The sequence below is a fragment of the Crinia signifera genome, chromosome 7 (genome assembly GCF_055691185.1).
Source record: "Crinia signifera chromosome 7, ASM5569118v1, whole genome shotgun sequence".
NCBI classification, from domain to species: Eukaryota; Metazoa; Chordata; class Amphibia; order Anura; family Myobatrachidae; genus Crinia; species Crinia signifera.
Window position 1 is genome coordinate 160,290,845 of NC_139223.1, and position 27,385 is coordinate 160,318,229.

General features: G+C 48.3%; 1 protein-coding gene across 5 annotated transcripts in view; it reads right to left on the minus strand.

The window, feature by feature from the left end:
• Window positions 1-27,385, minus strand: part of PARD3B (par-3 family cell polarity regulator beta) — a 777,127-nt gene that overhangs the window by 577,540 nt on the left and 172,202 nt on the right. For all 5 annotated transcript variants that reach the window (XM_083154121.1, XM_083154120.1, XM_083154119.1 and 2 more), the window contains exon 4: window positions 18,889-18,998. In XM_083154121.1, the coding sequence (XP_083010247.1) occupies window positions 18,889-18,998 (110 nt within the window). The remainder of the gene's footprint in view (window positions 1-18,888; window positions 18,999-27,385) is intronic.

Sequence of the window (27,385 nt, forward strand, 5' to 3'; positions counted from 1 at the left end):
GCATCATATTACATACATACCTGTGCATCATATTACATACATACCTGTGCATCATATTACAAACATACCTGTGCACCACATTACAAACATACCTGTGCACCATATTACATACATACCTGCACCTACACTGTGCACCAACATCATATTACATACATACCTGTACACCTACACGGTGCAGCAATGCCATATTACATACATACCTGTGCACCATATTACATACATACCTGTGCACCATATTACATACATACCTGTGTACCATATTACATACATACCTGCGCCTACACTGTGCACCAACATCATATTACATACATACCTGTACACCTACACGGTGCAGCAATGCCATATTACATACATACCTGTGCACCATATTACATACATACCTGTGCACCATATTACATTCATACCTGTGTACCATATTACATACATACCTGTGCACCATATTACATACATACCTGTGCACCATATTACATACATACCTGTGCACCATATTACATACATACCTGTGCACCATATTACATACATACCTGTGTACCATATTACATACATACCTGTGCACCATATTACATACATACCTGCGCCTACACTGTGCACCAACATCATATTACATACATACCTGTACACCTACACGGTGCAGCAATGCCATATTACATACATACCTGTGCACCATATTACATACATACCTGTGCACCATATTACATACATACCTGTGCACCATATTACATACATACCTGTGCACCATATTACATACATACCTGTGCACCATATTACATACATACCTGTGCACCATATTACATACATACCTGTGCACCATATTACATACATACCTGTGCAACATATTACATACATACCTGTGCAACATATTACATACATACCTGCGCCTACACTGTGCACCAACATCATATTACATACATACCTGTACACCTACACGGTGCAGCAATGCCATATCACATAAATACCTGTGCACCATATTACATACATACCTGTGCACCATATTACATACATACCTGTGCGCCATATTACATACATACCTGTGCGCCATATTACATACATACCTGTGCGCCATATTACATACATACCTGTGCGCCATATTACATACATACCTGTGCGCCATATTACATACATACCTGTGCACCATATTACATACATACCTGTGCACCATATTACATACATACCTGTGCACCATATTACATACATACCTGTGCACCATATTACATACATACCTGTGCACCATATTACATACATACCTGTGCACCATATTACATACATACCTGTGTACCATATTACATACATACCTGTGCACCATATTACATACATACCTGCGCCTACACTGTGCACCAACATCATATTACATACATACCTGTACACCTACACGGTGCAGCAATGCCATATTACATACATACCTGTGCACCATATTACATACATACCTGTGCACCATATTACATACATACCTGTGCACCATATTACATACATACCTGTGCACCATATTACATACATACCTGTGCACCATATTACATACATACCTGTGCACCATATTACATACATACCTGTGCACCATATTACATACATACCTGTGCAACATATTACATACATACCTGTGCAACATATTACATACATACCTGCGCCTACACTGTGCACCAACATCATATTACATACATACCTGTACACCTACACGGTGCAGCAATGCCATATCACATAAATACCTGTGCACCATATTACATACATACCTGTGCACCATATTACATACATACCTGTGCGCCATATTACATACATACCTGTGCGCCATATTACATACATACCTGTGCGCCATATTACATACATACCTGTGCGCCATATTACATACATACCTGTGCGCCATATTACATACATACCTGTGCACCATATTACATACATACCTGTGCACCATATTACATACATACCTGTGCACCATATTACATACATACCTGTGCACCATATTACATACATACCTGTGCACCATATTACATACATACCTGTGCATTCTGTGAGTACAGTAATACATAGAATAGTTTTCCAGTAATAAGAATCTAAAGCAAACAGATTCCTTTATATTTTATTTTTATCGCTTTTGCCAAATCCGACGCTGTAATCCACTGCCGACAGTATACATTTCCCCGGTACAGACTGTAATTGTGTGTCCCTAACACTACAGGGTCCCCCCGCAGTAGTACCCCTGTGTTCTGTGCGCCAGTCTCCCAACCTGTTCTTACTCTGTATCGCTCACATTCATAATTAATAGCGGGACAATACAAACGGAACAGCAATCCTGTCAATTATTTACACAGAACCTGGGATACAGCCGCGGCGGGAATAAATACATCAGATTATATGTATCATCTGCGCATATAAACATGTAAGCAAGTAACACTGTAAGGGACAGTAACTACGGAACCTATAGATGTAGGTACAGGGTGTGGTATAACACACGATAGTCATTAGCCCGACGTCGGAATAGCCCGATGTCCCTTGCAGGCTAAGTGGCTTGCTGCGCTCGCCACCTATTTTATTCTCCCTCTATGGGGGTCGTGAACCCCCCGAGGGAGCAGTCGGGATTCCGACGTCGGGGTAACGTCGGTGAGTCGCCCGGCACCCATGTAAGACACCACAGACCATAATAAGCTATACTACAAGGATCGCATGGGATCACAATGCAACAATCGTCATGCAGCCCCCACGTCAGGCCTCAGCAGCCACGTTTGCTAGCAGGTCCCAAGGGCTAAGTCAATGGGGAAGATCTGATTTTTATTTAGTTACTCATTTCCTTTACTTTATTATATTAGGTTGCTGAACCTTGGCTGTACATTAACCCGTGTAGAGCTGACAATGTACTCCCTACCGGTGACCGACACTTACTAGTGCAGCGAGGAGTCAGACGCAGATTGCTTGTGCCATAATATAACATTAATACGCAGAATCCAGACACAGCTGCACAGGTCCTGCCGCGCTCAGATGCGGATTACAGGAGGACGGGGACGATTACAAAACGTTACACGTATGTGACACTGATGTATCAACATAAGAATATGCAGACACACGCGGACATATATACACACACATCAGTAAAAACGCGTGTCCTGACATAGATGGTCACTGTGCGTCATGCGCGCTGCTTTACATTACAGATATTTGTATTCTCCTGTCACGGAGCGTTGGTAAATAGCGGGAGAGTTATTGGGAACATGCACAATGAGCTCTATATGGTGAAGTCTGGGTGTAACGGCTGAGATTAGTGCCGCCTGGTATGCAGAAGTCTGTACTGCCGGAGGCCGCGACTGCACGCCTGTCCTCTTATACAGACTTCCGAATCCTGCACAACCATGATCACCCCAGCCGGGGAGACACACGCCACATCTCATTCCCTATAGTACTGTAGTGTACAAGGATATGACGCATTACAGTGCGGGTTGTGTGTGTAAAAGTACTGTAGTGTACAAGGATATGACGCATTACAGTGCAGGTTGTGTGTGTTACAGTACTGTAGTGTACAAGGATATGACGCATTACAGTGCAGGTTGTGTGTGTTACAGTACTGTAGTGTACAAGGATCTGACGCATTACAGTGCGGGTTGTGTGTGTAAAAGTACTGTAGTGTACAAGGCTATGACGCATCACAGTGCAGGTTGTGTGTTACAGTACAGTAGTGTACAAGGACCTGACAGTGCAGTGTGGGCTGTGTGTGTGTGTGTGTTACAGTACTGTAGTGTATAAGGACCTGACACAGTGCAGTGTGGGATGTGTGTGTTACATTACTGTAGTGTACAAGGACCTGATGCAGTGCAATGTGGGCTGTGTGTGTTACAGTACTGTAGTGTAAAAGGACCTGACGCAGTGCAATGTGGGCTGTGTGTTACAGTACTGTAGTGTAAAAGGACCCGACGCAGTGCATCAGTCCTCTGCGTGATGCCCCAGGCCCCATCTCCAAGTCCGCCCACTTCTTCAGTACAGGTGACTAGTTGTTGCGTTATCTCGGCAGCGCGCAGTCTGTACTGCCTCTGCGGCACTGCGTTTCTTTGCCTGGTTTTAGGCTCCTGTCAGGGTATACCCAACTCTAGTGTAGGAAAAACATTGCACAGACTGTCACTATATCATCTTGTAATACTGACACTAATAGTTACATTATCAATGGCTATACCACACACAGCCTGGCAGCCATTGCTGAGGTACCACACACAGCCTGGCAGCCATTGCTGATGTACCACACACAGCCTGGCAGCCATTGCTGATGTACCACACACAGCCTGGCAGCCATTGCTGATGTACCACACACAGCCTGGCAGCCATTGCTGATGTACCACACACAGCCTGGCAGCCATTGCTGATGTACCACACACAGCCTGGCAGCCATTGCTGATGTACCACACACAGCCTGGCAGCCATTGGTGATGATTGTACCACACACAGCCTGGCAGCCATTGGAGATGATTGTACCACACACAGCCTGGCAGCCATTGGAGATGATTGTACCACACACAGCCTGGCAACCATTGGTGATGATTGTACCACACACAGCCTGGCAGCCATTGGTGATGACTGTACCACACACAGCCTGGCAGCCATTGGAGATGATTGTACCACACACAGCCTGGCAGCCATTGATGATGTACCACACACAGCCTGGCAGCCATTGGTGATGTACCACACACAGCCTGGCAGCCATTGGTGATGATTGTACCACACACAGCCTGGCAGCCATTGATGAGGATTGTACCACACACAGCCTGGCAGCCATTGGTGATGTACCACACACAGCCTGGCAGCCATTGGTGATGTACCACACACAGCCTGGCAGCCATTGGTGATGACTGTACCACACACAGCCTGGCAGCCATTGGTGATGACTGTACCACACACAGCCTGGCAGCCATTGGAGATCATTGTACCACACACAGCCTGGCAGCCATTGATGATGTACCACACACAGCCTGGCAGCCATTGGTGATGTACCACACACAGCCTGGCAGCCATTGGTGATGATTGTACCACACACAGCCTGGCAGCCATTGGTGATGTACCACACACAGCCTGGCAGCCATTGGTGATGATTGTACCACACACAGCCTGGCAGCCATTGATGAGGATTGTACCACACACAGCCTGGCAGCCATTGGTGATGTACCACACACAGCCTGGCAGCCATTGGTGATGATTGTACCACACACAGCCTGGCAGCCATTGATGAGGATTGTACCACACACAGCCTGGCAGCCATTGGTGATGTACCACACACAGCCTGGCAGCCATTGGTGATGTACCACACACAGCCTGGCAGCCATTGGTGATGTACCACACACAGCCTGGCAGCCATTGGTGATGATTGTACCACACACAGCCTGGCAGCCATTGGTGATGATTGTACCACACACAGCCTGGCAGCCATTGATGAGGATTGTACCACACACAGCCTGGCAGCCATTGCTGATGATTGTACCACACACAGCCTGGCAGCCATTGGTGATGACTGTACCACACACAGCCTGGCAGCCATTGATGATGATTACCACGTATGGCTGTGTGAGGTACAAATACATGGTAATCATTATCATCATCAATGGCTGCCAGGCTGTGTACTGTAGCGGGATATATCATCAATATCTGGGGGTACAGTGTGTATTACAATTATATGATTTTCTTCCTTTCAAATCAGGGGTAACATTGGCGTATCTAATAATGGTACTTGTTTCCTAGCAAGGCGCCCACAATATTAAGTTGTATGATATCGCATCGCATGCCATATGCCCGCATGCGACGTGATGCGATTTTAAATTGTATAAGCACCTTAATGGGTGCTTACAATGTTAAATGCACCCCCACGCCACCCCCACTATCAACGCAAACCGAAGCGCAGAGAGCCCCGCGAGGGGACGCGTATTACTTTGCATGTATTCCGCGTCCCCTTGACATGTTTCGGGCTCGGTGTCTCGCTGCGCTCGCCACACTATATAGAATCAAGACCACACCGACGTGGATAGTGGGGTTATGAAAAGGTCAGAGGACGTGGACCGCCGCCCCTTGCAGGCTCGCTGCGCTCGCCACGCTTCGGGTTGGCATTGATAGTGGGGGTGGCGTGGGGGTGCGTTTAACATTGTAAGTACCCATTACGGAGCTTATACAATTAATCATATAGGGGGCACATTTAACATTAAAAATAACCATTAGGGTGCATATTCAAATTTAAATAGTATACCATTGTATATGGCATACAATGGCATACAATGTAATGGTATACAATTTAAAATTGTATAATATCGGCTGCCATCGCGTAACATCGCATCGTATGCCTTATGGTATGCGATGCGATGGGCGCCGTGCTAGGAAACAAGTACCCTAAAAATATTTTGGGGTAAAAGGTAAAAAAGTTCCCTGACCCTTGATGTAGACACTGTGGAACAGAAGCACACTGGGGTGTGTTTGGTAGACGGCAGACAGAACGCACACCCCAGTAGTCCCCCCTCATCTGTCTGCTACAGTATTAGCAGAAGTAGGAGAAGCTTGGTCCTGAAGAAGCTGCTGTGTTTCTGGTTGGCGATCCTGCCACACGCCGATGACTGGAGGACTAAACCGCTACAGATGTCCATGTTATCATCCAATCATCCAATGTGAAAAGCGCCTCGCTTATAACCTACAAACATGACTGGGACCATTGGGGTGTTCCGGAGAGTTCTGCACTACAACAAGTGTGGACCTGGCTCCTGGGATGTCCGGAAATCAGATTCCTCTCCTGTGCACACATAGCCAGATACCTGCTCTGATATGGTGATGTAGTAAGCGAGACACGCCAAAACCACGTCATCCGGCCACAACGCTAAATGTCCGCCATTTGACCACGTCATCCTGTTACAGGGCTGAATGTCCGGCATTTGACCACGTCATCCTGCTACAGGGCTGAATGACCGCCATATGACCGCATCATCCTGCTACAGGGCTGAATGTCCGCCATATGACCACGTCATCCTGTTACAGCGCTGAATGTCCACCATATGACCACATCATCCTGTTACAGCGCTGAATGTCCACCATATGACCACGTCATCATGTTACAGGGCTGAATGACCGCCATATGACCACGTCATCCTGTTACAGGGCTGAATGTCCGCCATATGACCACGTCATCCTGTTACAGGGCTGAATGTCCGCCATATGACCACGTCATCCTGTTACAGTGCTGAATGTCTGCCATATGACCACGTCATCCTGTTACAGGGCTGAATGTCCGCCATATGACCACGTCATCCTGTTACAGGGCTGAATGACCGCCATATGACCACGTCATCCTGTTACAGGGCTGAATGTCCGCCATATGACCACGTCATCCTGTTACAGGGCTGAATGTCTGCCATATGTCCACGTCATCCTGTTACAGGGCTGAATGTCCATCACATGACCGCATCATCCTGCTACAGGGCTGAATGTCTGTCACATGACTGCGTCATCCTGTTACAGGGCTGAATGTCCGCCATATGACCACGTCATCCTGTTACAGGGCTGAATGACCGCCATATGACCACGTCATCCTGCTAAAGGGCTGAATGACCGCGTCATCCTGTTACAGGGCTGAATGTCCGGCATATGACCACGTCATCCTGCTACAGGGCTGAATGTCCGCCATATGACCACGTCATCCGGTTACAGGGTTGAATGTCCGCCATATGACCACGTCACACTGCTACAGGGCTGAATGTCCGCCACATGACCACGTCATCCTGTTACAGGGCTGAATGTCCGCCACATGACCACGTCATCCTGTTACAGGGCTGAATGTCCGCCATATGACCACGTCACACTGCTACAGGGCTGAATGTCCGCCACATGACCACGTCATCCTGTTACAGGGCTGAATGTCCGCCACATGACCACGTCATCCTGTTACAGGGCTGAATGTCTGCCATATGACCACGTCATCCTGTTACAGGGCTGAATGTCCGTCACATGACCGCATCATCCTGCTACAGGGCTGAATGTCTGTCACATGACCGCGTCATCCTGTTACAGGGCTGAATGTCCGCCATATGACCATGTCATCCTGTTACAGGGCTGAATGACCGCCATATGACCGCGTCATCCTGCTAAAGGGCTGAATGACCGCATCATCCTGTTACAGTGCTGAATGTCTGTCACATGACCGCGTCATCCTGTTACAGGGCTGAATGTCCACCATATGACGACGTCATCCTGTTACCGGGCTGAATGACCGCCATATGACCACGTCATCCTGCTAAAGGGCTGAATGACCGCATCATCCTGTTACAGTGCTGAATGTCTGTCACATGACCACGTCATCCTGCTACAGGGCTGAATGTCCGCCATATGACCACGTCATCCTGTTACAGGGCTGAATGTCCGGCATATGACCACGTCATCCTGCTACAGGGCTGAATGTCCACCATATGACCACGTCATCCTGTTACAGGGCTGAATGTCCGCCACATGACCACGTCATCCTGTTACAGGGCTGAATGTCCGCCATATGACCACGTCATCCTGTTACAAGGCTGAATGTCCGCCATATGACCACGTCATCCTGTTACAAGGCTGAATGTCCGCCATATGACCACGTCATCCTGTTACAGGGCTGAATAGCCGCCATATGACCACGTCATCCTGTTACAGGGCTGAATGTCCGCCACATGACCACGTCATCCTGTTACAGGGCTGAATGTCCGCCATATGACCACGTCATCCTGTTACAAGGCTGAATGTCCGCCATATGACCACGTCATCCTGTTACAGGGCTGAATAGCCGCCATATGACCACGTCATCCTGTTACAGGGCTGAATGTCCGCCATATGACCACGTCATCCTGTTACAGGGATGAATGTCCGGCATATGACCACGTCATCCTGCTACAGGGCTGAATGACCGCCATATGACCGCTTCTTCCTGATACAGGGCTGAATGTCCGCCATATGACCACGTCATCCTGTTACAGCGCTGAATGTCCACCATATGACCATGTCATCATGTTACAGGGCTGAATGACCGCCATATGACCACGTCATCCTGTTACAGGGCTGAATGTCCGCCATATGACCACGTCATCCTGTTACAGGGATGAATGTCCGGCATATGACCACGTCATCCTACTACAGGGCTGAATGACCGCCATATGACCACGTCATCCTGTTACAGGGCTGAATGACCGCCATATGACCACGTCATCCTGTTACAGGGATGAATGTCCGGCATATGACCACGTCATCCTACTACAGGGCTGAATGACCGCCATATGACCACGTCATCCTGTTACAGCGCTGAATGTCCACCATATGACCATGTCATCATGTTACAGGGCTGAATGACCGCCATATGACCACGTCATCCTGTTACAGGGCTGAATGTCCGCCATATGACCACATCATCCTGTTACAGGGCTGAATGTCAGTCACATGACCGCGTCATCCTGATACAGCGCTGACATTGGTGTCAGTATTCTGCGTGGACAACACACCCCACAGGAAATAGGCACCATTTCATACTGTGCATTTCATATATAACGTGAGCTAAACAGGAGCCTCCTGAATTCCAGAACTGCAGGACACGAGCCCAAGGCCTGGCGGCTTCAGCAGTAACCAGAAGAAAAACACAATAAACGCGGCTGTTATTGTACAGGGATAATATCCTCCATCTGGCCAATCTGGGGGATTTGTGCCGGGCAGAGATATATAGCGGGGACGGTGCTACATCTGTCACTATACAAACCGTCCTGTCGAGCACAATATCCGCCTAATCAGGGAAGATGGCTCTTTTGTCTTCCTATCACAAGTCACTTATGTCCCTGTCACCTCCGCCTAAACATATGCTGATAAGCTGCGCAAGTGAATGGACACTTAACGAGCGACGCAGCAGTAGGACAATGAGCACTTTCCAACAATGACAAACAACTGGCCAAATAAAAACAGGCACATTGCATATGTGTATAAGCAGCTCCCCCCCCATCCCCCCCCCCCCAGGAGAAATCTGCCAACGGAAACATCCCAAACTCCTGGCATTGGCACCAGCCCGTACTGGGGTCCTTCATTCCCCACCCGCCCTTCCTTCATTCTCCACCGGACCCTTCTTATTACAGCACTGGAGGATAAAGTGGTTCAGGGAAGTCTGTCAGTGAATTGTGCCCAGAGCAATAATTTGCTCTCCCAGTAAAGTGGGCAGCGGACTGGCAGAAGCACCTGGACGGAGCGGTGGCATGATACACCATCACAGGCGATTACTCGCACAATATGTCACGTTGGCTGCGATGCAGGAGAGGAAATGTCAGACAAAGACAGCGCTCAGCTCCAATTATTATGCTTGTCCGACTCGCCCAGACAGCAACAATCTGTCTCCATAAAACGCTGTACAGAACGGTGCCCCAGGTGTCCGCGTCTTCGGCCAAATACCCTGTTAGATTATTTGCACAAAAACTCTGCTCATTAAGAGAATAATAATAAATGAAATGGCCTTCAACTCACTGTCATCGTGAAATCACTTGGCCTTGTCAGATCCGCTGGGCAAATGGGAAACACGCGGACGGTGCTGCGCTCGGGCCTGATCAGCGGACAGCTAGCGCAGCTGCGTGTGACCAAGTCATCATTACACTGTTGTGTTTGCTGCTCCCAGCCCGCGCATTATTCAGTGCACACTACCTCCAAATACACGATTTACAGCAGAGGTTTACTCTTCCCCAACGTTACCCCCTCCAACAGGCCACTGTGTGGCATTATAGGGGAGCATTACACGTGGCATACTGTATTCACTTGCCGCAAATAAACAACTTTCACTGTATCGCCCAACAATAAGATGCACCGGTAACGTTACAGAAGTCTATTATATGCCGGTATTGTTGCAGAGGTGTATTATATGCCGGCATTATTGCAGAAGTGTATTATATGCCGGTAACGTTACAGAAGTGTATTATATGCCGGTAACGTTGCAGAAGTGTATTATATGCCGGCGACATTGCAGAAGTGTATTATATGCCGGCAACGTTGCAGAAGTGTATTATATGCCGGCAACGTTGCAGAAGTGTATTACATGCCGGCAACGTTGCAGAAGTGTATTACATGCCGGCAACGTTGCAGAAGTGTATTACATGCCGGTAATGTTACAGAAGTGTATTATTTGCCGGTACTGTTGCAGAAGTGTATTATATTCCGGCAACGTTGCAGAAGTGTATTATATTCCGGCAACGTTGCAGAAGTGTATTATATGCCGGCGAGGTTGCAGAAGTGCATTATATGCCGGTAACGTTGCAGAAGTGTATTATATGCCGGAAACGTTGCAGAAGTGTATTATGTGCCGGTAACGTTGCAGAAGTGTATTATGTGCCGGTAACTTTGCAGAAGTGTATTATGTGCCGGCAACGTTGCAGAAGTGTATTATGTGCCGGCAACGTTGCAGAAGTGTATTATGTGCCGGTAACATTGCAGACGTGTATTATATGCCGGTAACATTGCAGACGTGTATTATATGCCGGTATTGTTGCAGAGGTGTATTATATGCCGGCAACATTGCAGAAGTGTATTATATGCCGGTAACGTTACAGAAGTGTATTATATGCCGGTAACGTTGCAGAAGTGTATTATATGCCGGTAACGTTACAGAAGTGTATTATATGCCGGTAATGTTACAGAAGTGCATTATATGCCGGTAACGTTACAGAAGTGTATTATATGCCGGTAACATTACAGAAGTGTATTATATGCCGGTAACGTTGCAGAAGTGTATTATATGCCGGCAACGTTGCAGAAGTGTATTACATGCCGGCAACGTTGCAGAAGTGTATTACATGCCGGCAACGTTGCAGAAGTGTATTACATGCCGGTAATGTTACAGAAGTGTATTATTTGCCGGTACTGTTGCAGAAGTGTATTATATTCCGGCAACGTTGCAGAAGTGTATTATATTCCGGCAACGTTGCAGAAGTGTATTATATGCCGGCGAGGTTGCAGAAGTGCATTATATGCCGGTAACGTTGCAGAAGTGTATTATATGCCGGAAACGTTGCAGAAGTGTATTATGTGCCGGTAACGTTGCAGAAGTGTATTATGTGCCGGTAACTTTGCAGAAGTGTATTATGTGCCGGCAACGTTGCAGAAGTGTATTATGTGCCGGCAACGTTGCAGAAGTGTATTATGTGCCGGTAACATTGCAGACGTGTATTATATGCCGGTAACATTGCAGACGTGTATTATATGCCGGTATTGTTGCAGAGGTGTATTATATGCCGGCAACATTGCAGAAGTGTATTATATGCCGGTAGCGTTACAGAAGTGTATTATATGCCGGTAACGTTGCAGAAGTGTATTATATGCCGGCAACGTTGCAGAAGTGTATTATATGCCGGCGACGTTGCAGAAGTGTATTATATGCCGGCGACGTTGCAGAAGTGTATTATATGCCGGCGACGTTGCAGAAGTGTATTATATGCCGGCGACGTTGCAGAAGTGTATTATATGCCGGCGACGTTGCAGAAGTGTATTATATGCCGGCGACGTTGCAGAAGTGTATTATATGCCGGCGACGTTGCAGAAGTGTATTACATGCCGGCGACGTTGCAGAAGTGTATTATTTGCCGGTACTGTTGCAGAAGTGTATTATATGCCGGCAACGTTGCAGACGTGTATTATATGCCGGTAACGTTGCAGACGTGTATTATATGCCGGTAACGTTGCAGACGTGTATTATATGCCGGTAACGTTGCAGACGTGTATTATATGCCGGAAACGTTGCAGAAGTGTATTATATGCCGGCGACATTGCAGAAGTGCATTATATGTCGGTAACGTTGCAGACGTGTATTATATGCCGGTAACGTTGCAGACGTGTATTATATGCCGGAAACGTTGCAGAAGTGTATTATGTGCCGGTAACGTTGCAGAAGTGTATTATGTGCCGGTAACGTTGCAGAAGTGTATTATATGCCGGCAACGTTGCAGAAGTGTATTATATGCCGGCAACGTTGCAGAAGTGTATTATATGCCGGTAACATTACAGAAGTGTATTATATGCCGGTAACGTTGCAGAAGTGTATTATATGCCGGCAACGTTGCAGAAGTGTATTACATGCCGGCAACGTTGCAGAAGTGTATTATATGCCGGTAACGTTGCAGACGTGTATTATATGCCGGTAACGTTGCAGACGTGTATTATATGCCGGTAACGTTGCAGACGTGTATTATATGCCGGAAACGTTGCAGAAGTGTATTATATGCCGGCGACATTGCAGAAGTGCATTATATGTCGGTAACGTTGCAGACGTGTATTATATGCCGGTAACGTTGCAGACGTGTATTATATGCCGGAAACGTTGCAGAAGTGTATTATGTGCCGGTAACGTTGCAGAAGTGTATTATGTGCCGGTAACGTTGCAGAAGTGTATTATATGCCGGTAATGTTACAGAAGTGCATTATATGCCGGTAACGTTACAGAAGTGTATTATATGCCGGTAACATTACAGAAGTGTATTATATGCCGGTAACGTTGCAGAAGTGTATTATATGCCGGCAACGTTGCAGAAGTGTATTACATGCCGGCAACGTTGCAGAAGTGTATTACATGCCGGCAACGTTGCAGAAGTGTATTACATGCCGGTAATGTTACAGAAGTGTATTATTTGCCGGTACTGTTGCAGAAGTGTATTATATTCCGGCAACGTTGCAGAAGTGTATTATATTCCGGCAACGTTGCAGAAGTGTATTATATGCCGGCGAGGTTGCAGAAGTGCATTATATGCCGGTAACGTTGCAGAAGTGTATTATATGCCGGAAACGTTGCAGAAGTGTATTATGTGCCGGTAACGTTGCAGAAGTGTATTATGTGCCGGTAACTTTGCAGAAGTGTATTATGTGCCGGCAACGTTGCAGAAGTGTATTATGTGCCGGCAACGTTGCAGAAGTGTATTATGTGCCGGTAACATTGCAGACGTGTATTATATGCCGGTAACATTGCAGACGTGTATTATATGCCGGTATTGTTGCAGAGGTGTATTATATGCCGGCAACATTGCAGAAGTGTATTATATGCCGGTAGCGTTACAGAAGTGTATTATATGCCGGTAACGTTGCAGAAGTGTATTATATGCCGGCAACGTTGCAGAAGTGTATTATATGCCGGCGACGTTGCAGAAGTGTATTATATGCCGGCGACGTTGCAGAAGTGTATTATATGCCGGCGACGTTGCAGAAGTGTATTATATGCCGGCGACGTTGCAGAAGTGTATTATATGCCGGCGACGTTGCAGAAGTGTATTATATGCCGGCGACGTTGCAGAAGTGTATTATATGCCGGCGACGTTGCAGAAGTGTATTACATGCCGGCGACGTTGCAGAAGTGTATTATTTGCCGGTACTGTTGCAGAAGTGTATTATATGCCGGCAACGTTGCAGACGTGTATTATATGCCGGTAACGTTGCAGACGTGTATTATATGCCGGTAACGTTGCAGACGTGTATTATATGCCGGTAACGTTGCAGACGTGTATTATATGCCGGAAACGTTGCAGAAGTGTATTATATGCCGGCGACATTGCAGAAGTGCATTATATGTCGGTAACGTTGCAGACGTGTATTATATGCCGGTAACGTTGCAGACGTGTATTATATGCCGGAAACGTTGCAGAAGTGTATTATGTGCCGGTAACGTTGCAGAAGTGTATTATGTGCCGGTAACGTTGCAGAAGTGTATTATATGCCGGCAACGTTGCAGAAGTGTATTATATGCCGGCAACGTTGCAGAAGTGTAATATGTGCCGGTAACATTGCAGACGTGTATTATGTGCCGGCAACGTTGCAGAAGTGTATTATGTGCCGGCAACGTTGCAGAAGTGTATTATATGCCGGTAATGTTGCAGACGTGTATTATATGCCGGTAATGTTACAGAAGTGTAGTATATGCCGGTAACGTTGCAGAAGTGTATTATATGCCGGTAAAGTTGCAGACGTGTATTATATGCCGGTACTGTTGCAGAAGTGTATTATATGCCGGTACTGTTGCAGAAGCGTATTATATGCCGGTACCGTTGCAGAAGTGTATTATGTGCCGGTAACGTTGCAGAAGTGTATTATGTGCCGGCAACGTTGCAGAAGTGTATTATGTGCCGGCAACGTTGCAGAAGTGTATTATGTGCCGGTAACATTGCAGACGTGTATTATATGCCGGTAACATTGCAGACGTGTATTATATGCCGGTAACGTTGCAGACGTGTATTATATGCCGGTAACGTTACAGAAGTGTATTATATGCCGGTAACGTTACAGAAGTGTATTATATGTCGGTAATGTTACAGAAGTGTATTATATGCCGGTAACGTTACAGAAGTGTATTATATGCCGGTAACGTTACAGAAGTGTATTATATGCCGGTAACGTTACAGAAGTGTATTATATGCCGGTAACGTTACAGAAGTGTATTATATGCCGGTAACGTTACAGAAGTGTATTATATGCCGGTAACGTTGCAGAAGTGTATTATATGCCGGTAACGTTACAGAAGTGTATTATATGCCGGTAATGTTACAGAAGTGTATTATATGCCGGTAACGTTACAGAAGTGTATTATATGCCGGTAACGTTACAGAAGTGTATTATATGCCGGTAACGTTACAGAAGTGTATTATATGCCGGTAACGTTGCAGAAGTGTATTATATGCCGGTAACGTTACAGAAGTGTATTATATGCCGGTAATGTTACAGAAGTGCATTATATGCCGGTAACGTTACAGAAGTGTATTATATGCCGGTAACATTACAGAAGTGTATTATATGCCGGTAACGTTGCAGAAGTGTATTATATGCCGGTAACGTTGCAGAAGTGTATTATATGCCGGTAACATTACAGAAGTGTATTATATGTCGGTAATGTTACAGAAGTGTATTATATGCCGGTAACATTGCAGATGTGTATTATATGCTGGTAACATTGCAGACGTGTATTATATGCTGTGTGATGATATCCTATCCTTTGTGTGCGTATGAGATAAATGCACGGTTAATGCACACGGGCAGCACCTGGATAACACACGACTATCAAGGACAATAGACATCGATAACTCAGCTCTCATGGCGCGGCAGATTCTGCACAGTGGAAAATGCGATTGCTCAGTCATAACAGAATACAAGCTATTATGTACTTTAATAGGAATTCCAGACATCTGTATGTAAGTGCCATTCCGCCGGCTGGTACAATGTGACGCGGAGTCGGAGGAATTCTGCAGCCTAATGGATCACATGGAATGAGAGATTCCTTCAGCGTTTTCTGTCATATCGGAAAGTGTTTACACAAAACACAGATACTTCTGTCTATTATATGATATTACGCCTCAGACTAGCGCATAACTGGGCTCTACGGGCACGAGGATATTATACTGGTATATATCCACAGCACAGTGTAAGTGCATCGCCGTACATCATCTACAGGAGGGGAGGGGGGGGGGGGGGTGCTGGGTAATATGACAGCAGGTATGACATCACACCTCAGACACACACGCATCACAGAACACTGATCATGGCACAGAGGGGCGTGTGCTGTGTGCAGACTTCAAAAGGAGCGGCCAATGGATTGTTAAGGGAGACACTGGCGGACCTGTCTCCTAGACACTGTCACCCTAACAGCTAGATAGTGTATGTCGTCACACATAACGCCAAATAGCGCCTCTGACATTACAGTATTCTATAGCATCAGGAGGTTTGTTGAATGGGTTAAACCTGGGCCCGGTATAATACACCCATCCGACAGGGAACACACGAGATCTGGGCATACACAGCCCATTATTCCATGTCTGGCTGACTGTGCTGTGATGGGATATAATAAATACGGGGGTCCCTGTGTGCAGCCCTGGGGATACACTGCGAGCAGCTGCTAGGAGAGGCCGCTGTCTCAGAGGTGCATGGACGGGGAGAGGAGGTGATGGAGCTCTAAACACAGCCAGCATGAAGGTCAGCCCCGAAGCCCAGGCCATCTGTCATCTGGGGTGCGAGGAATTCTGGTGGCCTGGCGCAGTTATTTCCCTCCCAGGAGGCAGAGAGAAAGGGAGCCACATGTTGGCGGAGGCACTGATTAAACACAGCTCCCGGTCATTGTTTGTATGCAGGAGGGCGGTGGGGAAGAGCCACCTGACTGCGGCATATTCTGACTACAGACTCATCCCACTATATAACGTTTATAACTCTTTGTGCAGGAGGGCGGCGGGGAAGAGCCACCTGACTGCGGCGTATTCTGACTACAGACTCATCCCGCTATATAACGTTTATAAGTGTGCAGGAGGTCGGTGGGGAAGAGCCACCTGACTGCGGCATATTCTGACTACAGACTCATTCCGCTATATAACGTTTAGAAATCTTTGTGCAGGAGGGCGGCGGGGAAGAGCCACCTGACAGCGGCGTATTCTGACTACAGACTCATTCCCGCTATATAACATTTATAAGTCTCTATGCAGGAGGGCGGCGGGGAAGAACCACCTGACTGTGGCGTATTCCGACTACAGACTCATTCCTGCTATATAACATTTATAACTCTTTGTGCAGGAGGGCGGCGGGGAAGAGCCACCTTACTGCGGCGTATTCTGACTGCAGGCTCATTCCCGCTATATAACATTTATAACTCTTTGTGCAGGAGGGCGGCGGGGAAGAGCCACCTGACTGCGGCGTATTCTGACTACAGACTCATTCCGCTATATAACGTTTATAACTCTTTGTGCAGGAGGGCGGTGGGGAAGAGCCACCTGACTGCGGCGTATTCTGACTACAGACTCATTCCGCTATATAACGTTTATAACTCTTTATGCAGGAGGGCGGTCGGGAAGAGCCATCTGACTGCGGCGTATTCCGACTACAGACTCATTCCCGCTATATAACATTTATACCTCTTTGTGCAGGAGGGCGGCGGGGAAGAGCCACCTGACTGCGGCGTATTCCGACTACAGACTCATTCCCGCTATATAACGTTTATAACTCTTTATGCAGGAGGACGGTGGGGAAGAGCCACCTGACTGTGGCGTATTCTGACTGCAGACACAGCGTACACAAACTCAGTCTGGTACGTGCGCTGCAGGTGCCACAATGAGCAGCCGCGCTGTGCGTCTTATTGGTAAACAGAGAATGAGGTGTAAAACTGTAAAATCTGACCGTATTGACCACGCCTGTGAAACAGCTAGGTGGTCTGGTGAATGTGATGGTTAGTAATGACTACACCTGTGCACCAGCTAGGAATGTGACAGCTAGTAATGACTGCACCTGTGCACCAGCTAGGTGATCTGGTGAATGTGCCAGTAATGACTACATTTGTGCACCAGCTAGGTGATCTGGGGAATGTGACAGTTAGTAATGACTGCACCTGTGCACCAGTTAGGTGTTCTGGTAATGTGACAGTAATGAGTACTGCTGTGCACCAGCTAGGTGGTCTGGGGAATGTGACAGTTAGTAGTGACTACACCTGTGCACCAGCTAGATGATCTGGGGAATGTGACAGTTAGTAATGACTGCACCTGTGCACCAGTTAGATGTTCTGGTAATGTGACCGTAATGACTACACCTGTGCACCAGCTAGGTGGTCTGGGGAATGTGACAGTTAGTAGTGACTGCACCTGCATCATGGACTGATTTTGAGTCCCGGTTTGGCCAGCCCTGACTAACGGAATGATCAAAACTCTGCTCCCTCATTGTAGTACATAGAGCATGGGGAGGGGTGAAAATATCCACGGATGGAAAACGTTGTCCTACAACATGTCGGCACCTTCACGTCAACTAACATTTTTAGCATTAGGGGCTAGGCTAATATGTGCAAAAACAACTTTAACATTTTGGTGCGGACATCCATGTCTGCATTTAGAGCCCGTCGACAATCTGAACGTCAACATACTGTCAAATTGTGTACCTGGGAAGGCTGCCTGTGTATATACTAACCTGGACCGTAAGTCTCGCCCCCTGCTCGGCAGCATGAGAGGATCCTGGACGAAATTCGGCCACAGGCCCCATAGAAGGGTCACTGCTTCTCCTCACCAGCAGCGGCGTCCCTGAAACAAAGCACAAGACAGTTAGGTGCGCATAGATGGCGGTTGGCGTCATATACCAGAACCGCAGCAATATGTTTCACAGTCCGCCTGGTGCGGTTCCTTTTATTATAGATACACAAACATAAGACACCGGGGAGGAAATGTTGGACGTCTGGCCTATGTAACGCTCCTCATCTGCCGCTGTCATCTCACAGAAAGGAATAAATGGATTACGCAGCAGCGTTTCAGTGGTTAGAAGGTCAATAGCCATCCGAGGCCGACCTGCGCTACTCACACGAATATATTAAATACCAATAAAACAAATTGAGTTAATTTAATGTGAAAGCCGGGCTGGAAACCAATAACGCCAATCCATTATGAGTTGGGATAAAAAAAGGCTTTTGTATCGCAGCGCAGACATGGGGTGCAGCCATCTGTGCGCGGGGGGGCAGTCACAAAGTGGATTACACCGGGGCCAGCACCTTGTTTCTGTGTATTCCCTGGTTATTGATCACGATCCCTCACACACAATATTACACCGACAGCCGGAGGAGACAAATCGAGCAGTCTACATGTGGGCTTAAATAGGTGTTTAAGGAGCCTGTGGTGTGACAGAAATTAGCATTCAGTGGCGATAACGTCCTGGTTCCCGCCATGGATGTGAATTCATTAAAGAAATCACAATTTCCCATTTAGACTCAAGAGCTTCATTATCTTAACTGGTAGATTTGCAGTATGTATGACAGCTTGTTTGCATAATGACGGCCCAAATGAAGAGGGGGGGTTAGTCTTTTTATGAAATGCAAATGAACAAAAGATGGACAGCAAAACAACACAGCACAATTACACAGCTCAGTTACAGCACAACACAATTACCCAGCACAGGAGTGCAGCACAATTACACAGCACAGCTACACAGCACAGGATCACAACACAATAACACAACATAACTCAATACAATAGCACAACACAGGAGCACCGCACATGGACAGCACAGGAAGAGAAAAGCACATGCACAGCACAGAAGCAGAGCACATGGGCCCTTATTCTGATCGGTGCGGATATATCCGCGTGCGTTCGGCCCGCCGATGTTTTGTGTCTGCGCATGTGCAGAGGCGTCTCTGCGCATGTGCGAGCGGGGCGTACGGCCAAATTCCGCATGATATGTGAAAACTCCGAACAGGGGGTGGAGAGGGGCGTGAAGGGCTATTTGGGCTCATTACCATATGCATACGCCCCACGTTTCATGGGAGTTCCCATGAAAACGCTGGGCGTACGTATGGTAATGCGGCCGTGACGCACGTGTAGGGGGCGGACATATGACATCGCCGGATGTCAGCTGCCCGCCCAGATCCCTGCTTTTGCACGGAAAAATGTCCGTGTGGTCTGAAGTTGCGGGTGCTGGTGGAGCACTCGGTCCTGCATTCGATGGTCTGCGACCATCGAATGATGGGGGAGGTTCCCTTAGATGGAGGAGGCGTATTCCGTGAAAAATACACGTGCGGTCCGTTCGGACAGCTTCTTACCGCATACGGACGGAGTTGGCGATCCGTATGGAAGGCGGGGTTTCGCACGCACGGTCCTGGCCGCATAATCGGCTCCGGCCGCACCGATCAGAATAAGGGCCATGATGAGCACAGGAGCACAGCACAGACGCAGAGCACACCACTTTAACACAGCACATAAACAGCAAAGGAGCACCAAACATGAACAGTACAGAAACAAAGCACATGAACAGAAAAATGAGCACAGCATATTAGAAACATAGAACATAGAATTTGACGGCAGATAAGAACCATTTGGCCCATCTAGTCTGCCCCTTTATCATTCAGGTAATCTCAATATTTGATCCTTATTTCTCTGTAAGGATATCAATATGCCTATCCCAAGCATGTTTACATTGTACTACTGTATTTGCCTCTACCACATCTGATGGGAGGCTATTCCACTTATCTACTACTCTTTCTGTGAAGTAATTCTTCCTCACATTTCCCCTGAATCTTCCTCCCCCTAGTGTCAGTGCGTGTCCTCGTGTTCTGCTGCTCCTCTTCCTGTGAAGAATGTCTCCCACCTGTACCTTCCTCCCTCTAGTGTCAGTGCGTGTCCTCGTGTTCTGCTGCTCCTCTTCCTGTGAAGAATGTCTCCCTCCTGTACCTTCCTCCATTTAGTGTCAGTGCATGTCTTCTCGTTCTGCTCCTCCTCTTCCTGTGAAGAATGTCTCCCACCTGTACCTTCCTCCCCCTAGTGTCAGTCGTTGTCCTCGTGTTCTGCTGCTCCTCTTCCTGTGATGAATGTCTCCCACCTGTACCTTCCTCCCTCTAGTGTCAGTGCATGTCCTCGTGTTCTGCAGCTCCTCTTCCTGTGACGAATGTCTCCCACCTGTACCTTCCTCCCTCTAGTGTCAGTGCATGTCCTCATGTTCTGTTGCTCAGCTTCCTGTGAAGAATGTCTCCCACCTGTACCTTCCTCCCCCTAGTGTCAGTGCATGTCCCCGTGTTCTGTTGCTACTCTTCCTGTGACGAATGTCTCCCACCTGTACCTTCCTCCCTCTAGTGTCAGTGCATTTCATCGTGTTCTGCTGCTCCTCTTCCTGTGACGAATGTCTCCCACCTGTACCTTCCTCCCTCTAGTGTCAGTGCATGTCCTCGTGTTCCGTTGCTCATCTTCCTGTGAAGAATGTCTCCCACCTGTACCTTCCTCCCTCTAGTGTCATTGCATGTCCTCGTGTTCTGCTGCTCCTCTTCCTGTGAAGAATGTCTCCCACCTGTACCTTCCTCCCCCTAGTGTCAGTGCATGTCATCGTGTTCTGTTGCTCCTCTTCCTGTGACTAATGTCTCCCACCTGTACCTTCCTCCCCCTAGTGTCAGTGCATGTCCTCGTGTTCTGCTGCTCCTCTTCCTGTGACGAATGTCTCCCACCTGTACCTTCCTCCCTCTAGTGTCAGTGCATGTCCTCGTGTTCTGTTGCTCCTCTTCCTGTGAAGAATGTCTCCCACCTGTACCTTCCTCCCTCTAGTGTCAGTGCATGTCCTCGTGTTCTGTTGCTCCTCTTCCTGTGACTAATGCTTCCGCTTCAATATCTCAGCTGTATTGTGTACTAAGTGCTGCTGTTACCTGTGCTCATCTCTAACACTGACACCTGCCCCTGGTAACATGCGGAATGCTTCTCTGCTTCTCTACATCCCAGCTGTATCGTGTACTAAGTGCTGCTGTTACCTGTGCTCATCTCTACCACTGACACCTGCCCCTGGTAACATGCAGACTGCTCCTCTGCTTCCCTACATCCCAGCTGTATTGTGTACTAAGTGCTGCTGTTACCTGTGCTCATCGCTACCACTGAGACCTACCCCCTGGTAACATGCAGACTGCTCCTCTGCTTCCCTACATCCTAGCTGTATTGTGTACTAAGTGCTGCTGTTACCTGTGCTCATCTCTACCACTGACACCTGCCCCTGGTAACATGCAGACTCCTCTGCTTCCCTACATCCCAGCTGTATTGTGTACTAAGTGCTGCTGTTACCTGTGCTCATCTCTACCACTGACACCTGCCCCCGGTAACATGCAGACCGCTCCCCTGCTTCCTACACCCCAGCTGTATTGTGTACTAAATGCTGCTGTTACCTGTGCTCATCTCTACCACTGACACCTGCCCCTGGTAACATGTAGACTGTTCCTCTGCTTCCCTACATCCCAGCTGTATTGTGCTTCCCTACATCCCAGCTGTATTGTGTACTAAGTGCTGCTGTTACCTGTGCTCATCTATACCACTGACACCTGCCCCTGGTAACATGCAGACTGCTCCTCTGCTTCCCTACATCCCAGCTGTATTGTGTAGTAAGTGCCGCTGTTACCTGTGCTCATCTCTACCACTGACACCGGCCCCTGGTAACATGCAGACTGTTCCTCTGCTTCCCTACATCCCAGCTGTATTGTGTACTAAGTGCTGCTGTTACCTGTGCTCATCTCTACCACTGACACCTGCCCCTGGTAACATGCAGACTGCGCTCTGCTTCCCTACATCCCAGCTGTATTGTGTACTAAGTGCTGCTGTTACCTGTGCTCATCTCTACCACTGACACCTGATCCCAGTAACATGCAGACTGCTCCTCTGCATCCCAGCTGTATTGTGTACTAAGTGCTGCTGTTACCTGTGCTCATCGCTACCACTGACACCTGCCCCATGTAACATGCAGACTCCTCCTCTGCCTCCCCACATCCCAGCTGTACTGTGTACTAAGTGCTGCTGTTACCTGTGCCCATCTCTACCACTGACACCTGCCCCTGGTAACATGCAGACTGCTCCTCTGCTTCCCCACATCCCAGCTGAATTATGTACTAAGTGCTGCTGTTACCTGTGCTCATCTCTACCACTGACACCTGCCCCTGGTAACATGCAGACTGCTCCTCTGCTTCCCTAAATCCCAGCTGTATTGTGTACTAAGTGCTGCTGTTACCTGTGCCCATCTCTACCACTGACACCTGCCCCTGGTAACATGCAGACTACTCCTCTGCTTCCCTACATCCCAGCTGTATTGTGTACTAAGTGCTGCTGTTACCTGTGCTCATCTCTACCACTGACACCTGCCCCTGGTAACATGTAGACTGTTCCTCTGCTTCCCTACATCCCAGCTGTATTGTGTACTAAGTGCTGCTGTTACCTGTGCTCATCGCTACCACTGACACCTGCCCCTGGTAACATGCAGACTGCTCCTCTGCTTTCCTACATCCCAGCTGTATTGTGTACTAAGTGCTGCTGTTACCTGTGCTCATCTCTACCACTGACACCTGCCCCTGGTAACATGCGGACTGCTCCTCTGCTTCCCTACATCCCAGCTGTATTGTGTAGTAAGTGCCGCTGTTACCTGTGCTTATCTCTAACCACTGACACCTGCCCCTGGTAACATGCAGACTGTTCCTCTGCTTCCCTACACCCCAGCTGTATTGTGTACTAAGTGCTGCTGTTACCTGTGCTCATCTCTACCACTGACGCCTGCCCCTGGTAACATGCAGACTGCTCCTCTGCTTCCCTACATCCCAGCTGTATTGTATACTATGTGCTGCTGTTACCTGTGCTCATCTCTACCACTGACACCTGCCCCTGGTAACATGCAGACTGTTCCTCTGCTTCCCTACATCCCAGCTGTATTGTGTACTAAGTGCTGCTGTTACCTGTGCTCATCTCTACCACTGACACCTGCCCCTGGTAACATGCAGACTGCTCCTCTGCTTCCCTGCATCCCAGCTGTATTAACTACTAAGTGCTGCTGTTGCCTGTGCTCATCTCTACCACTGACACCTGCCCCTGGTAACATGCAGACTGCTCCTTTGCTTCCCTACATCCCAGCTGTATTGTGTACTAAGTGCTGCTGTTACCTGTGCTCATCTCTACCACTGACACCTGCCCCCAGTAACATGCAGACTGCTCCTCTGCATCCCAGCTGTATTGTGTACTAAGTGCTGCTGTTACCTGTGCTCATCGCTACCACTGACACCTGCCCCATGTAACATGCAGACTCCTCCTCTGCCTCCCCACATCCCAGCTGTATTGTGTACTAAGTGCTGCTGTTACCTGTGCCCATCTCTACCACTGACACCTGCCCCTGGTAACATGCAGACTGCTCCTCTGCTTCCCCACATCCCAGATGTATTGTGTACTAAGTGCTGCTGTTACCTGTGCCCATCTCTACCACTGACACCTGCCCCTGGTAACATGCAGACTGCTCCTCTGCTTCCCCACATCCCAGCTGTATTATGTACTAAGTGCTGCTGTTACCTGTGCTCACCTCTACCACTGACACCTGCCCCTGGTAACATGCAGACTGCTCCTCTGCTTCCCTAAATCCCAGCTGTATTGTGTACTAAGTGCTGCTGTTACCTGTGCCCATCTCTACCACTGACACCTGCCCCTGGTAACATGCAGACTGCTCCTCTGCTTCCCTACATCCCAGCTGTATTGTGTACTAAGTGCTGCTGTTACCTGTGCTCATCTCTACCACTGACGCCTGCCCCTGGTAACATGCAGACTGCTCCTCTGCTTCCCTACATCCCAGCTGTATTGTTTACTATGTGCTGCTGTTACCTGTGCTCATCTCTACCACTGACACCTGCCCCTGGTAACATGCAGACTGTTCCTCTGCTTCCCTACATCCCAGCTGTATTGTGTACTAAGTGCTGCTGTTACCTGTGCTCATCTCTACCACTGACACCTGCCCCTGGTAACATGCAGACTGCTCCTCTGCTTCCCTGCATCCCAGCTGTATAAACTACTAAGTGCTGCTGTTACCTGTGCTCATCTCTACCACTGACACCTGCCCCTGGTAACATGCAGACTGCTCCTCTGCTTCCCTACATCCCAGCTGTATTGTGTACTAAGTGCTGCTGTTACCTGTGCTCATCTCTACCACTGACACCTGCCCCCAGTAACATGCAGACTGCTCCTCTGCATCCGAGCTGTATTGTGTACTAAGTGCTGCTGTTACCTGTGCTCATCGCTACCACTGACACCTGCCCCATGTAACATGCAGACTCCTCCTCTGCCTCCTCACATCCCAGCTGTATTGTGTACTAAGTGCTGCTGTTACCTGTGCCCATCTCTACCACTGACACCTGCCCCTGGTAACATGCAGACTGCTCCTCTGCTTCCCCACATCCCAGCTGTATTATGTACTAAGTGCTGCTGTTACCTGTGCTCATCTCTATCACTGACACCTGCCCCTGGTAACATGCAGACTGCTCCTCTGCTTCCCTACATCCCAGCTGTATTGTGTACTAAGTGCTGCTGTTACCTGTGCTCATCTCTACCACTGACACCTGCCCCTGGTAACATGCAGACTCCTCTGCTTCCCTACATCCCAGCTGTATTGTGTACTATGTGCTGCTGTTACCTGTGCTCATCTCTACCACTGACACCTGACTCTGGTAACATGCAGACTCCTCTGCTTCCCTACATCCCAGCTGTATTGTGTACTAAGTGCAGCTGTGACCTGTGCTCATCTCTACCACTGACACCTGACTCTGGTAACATGCAGACTCCTCTGCTTCCCTACATCCCAGCTGTATTGTGTACTAAGTGCTGCTGTTACCTGTGCTCATCGCTACCACTGACACCTGCCCCATGTAACATGCAGACTCCTCCTCTGCCTCCTCACATCCCAGCTGTATTGTGTACTAAGTGCTGCTGTTACCTGTGCCCATCTCTACCACTGACACCTGCCCCTGGTAACATGCAGACTGCTCCTCTGCTTTCCCACATCCCAGCTGTATTATGTACTAAGTGCTGCTGTTACCTGTGCTCATCTCTATCACTGACACCTGCCCCTGGTAACATGCAGACTGCTCCTCTGCTTCCCTACATCCCAGCTGTATTGTGTACTAAGTGCTGCTGTTACCTGTGCTCATCTCTGCCACTGACACCTGCCCCTGGTAACATGCAGACTGCTCCTCTGCTTCCCTACATCCCATCTGTATTGTGTACTAAGTGCTGCTGTTACCTATGCTCATCTCTACCACTGACACCTGCCCCTGGTAACATGCAGACTCCTCTGCTTCCCTACATCCCAGCTGTATTGTGTACTATGTGCTGCTGTTACCTGTGCTCATCTCTACCACTGACACCTGACTCTGGTAACATGCAGACTCCTCTGCTTCCCTACATCCCAGCTGTATTGTGTACTAAGTGCAGCTGTGACCTGTGCTCATCTCTACCACTGACACCTGACTCTGGTAACATGCAGACTCCTCTGCTTCCCTACATCCCAGCTGTATTGTGTACTAAGTGCTGCTGTTACCTGTGCTCATCGCTACCACTGACACCTGCCCCATGTAACATGCAGACTCCTCCTCTGCCTCCTCACATCCCAGCTGTATTGTGTACTAAGTGCTGCTGTTACCTGTGCTCATCTCTACCACTGACACCTGCCCCTGGTAACATGCAGACTCCTCTGCTTCCCTACATCCCAGCTGTATTGTGTACTAAGTGCTGCTGTTACCTGTGCTCATCTCTACCACTGACACCTGCCCCTGGTAACATGCAGACTCCTCTGCTTCCCTACATCCCAGCTGTATTGTGTACTAAGTGCTGCTGTTACCTGTGCTCATCTCTATCACTGACACCTGCCCCTGGTAACATGCAGACTGCTCCTCTGCTTCCCTACATCCCAGCTGTATTGTGTACTAAGTGCTGCTGTTACCTGTGCTCATCTCTACTACTGACACCTGCCCCTGGTAACATGCGGACAGCTCCTCTGCTTCCCTACATCCCAGCTGTATTGTGTACTAAGTGCTGCTGTTACCTGTGCTCATCTCTACCACTGACACCTGCCCCTGGTAACATGCAGACTGCTCCTCTGCTTCCCTACATCCCAGCTGTATTGTGTATTAAGTGCTGCTGTTACCTGTGCTCATCTCTAC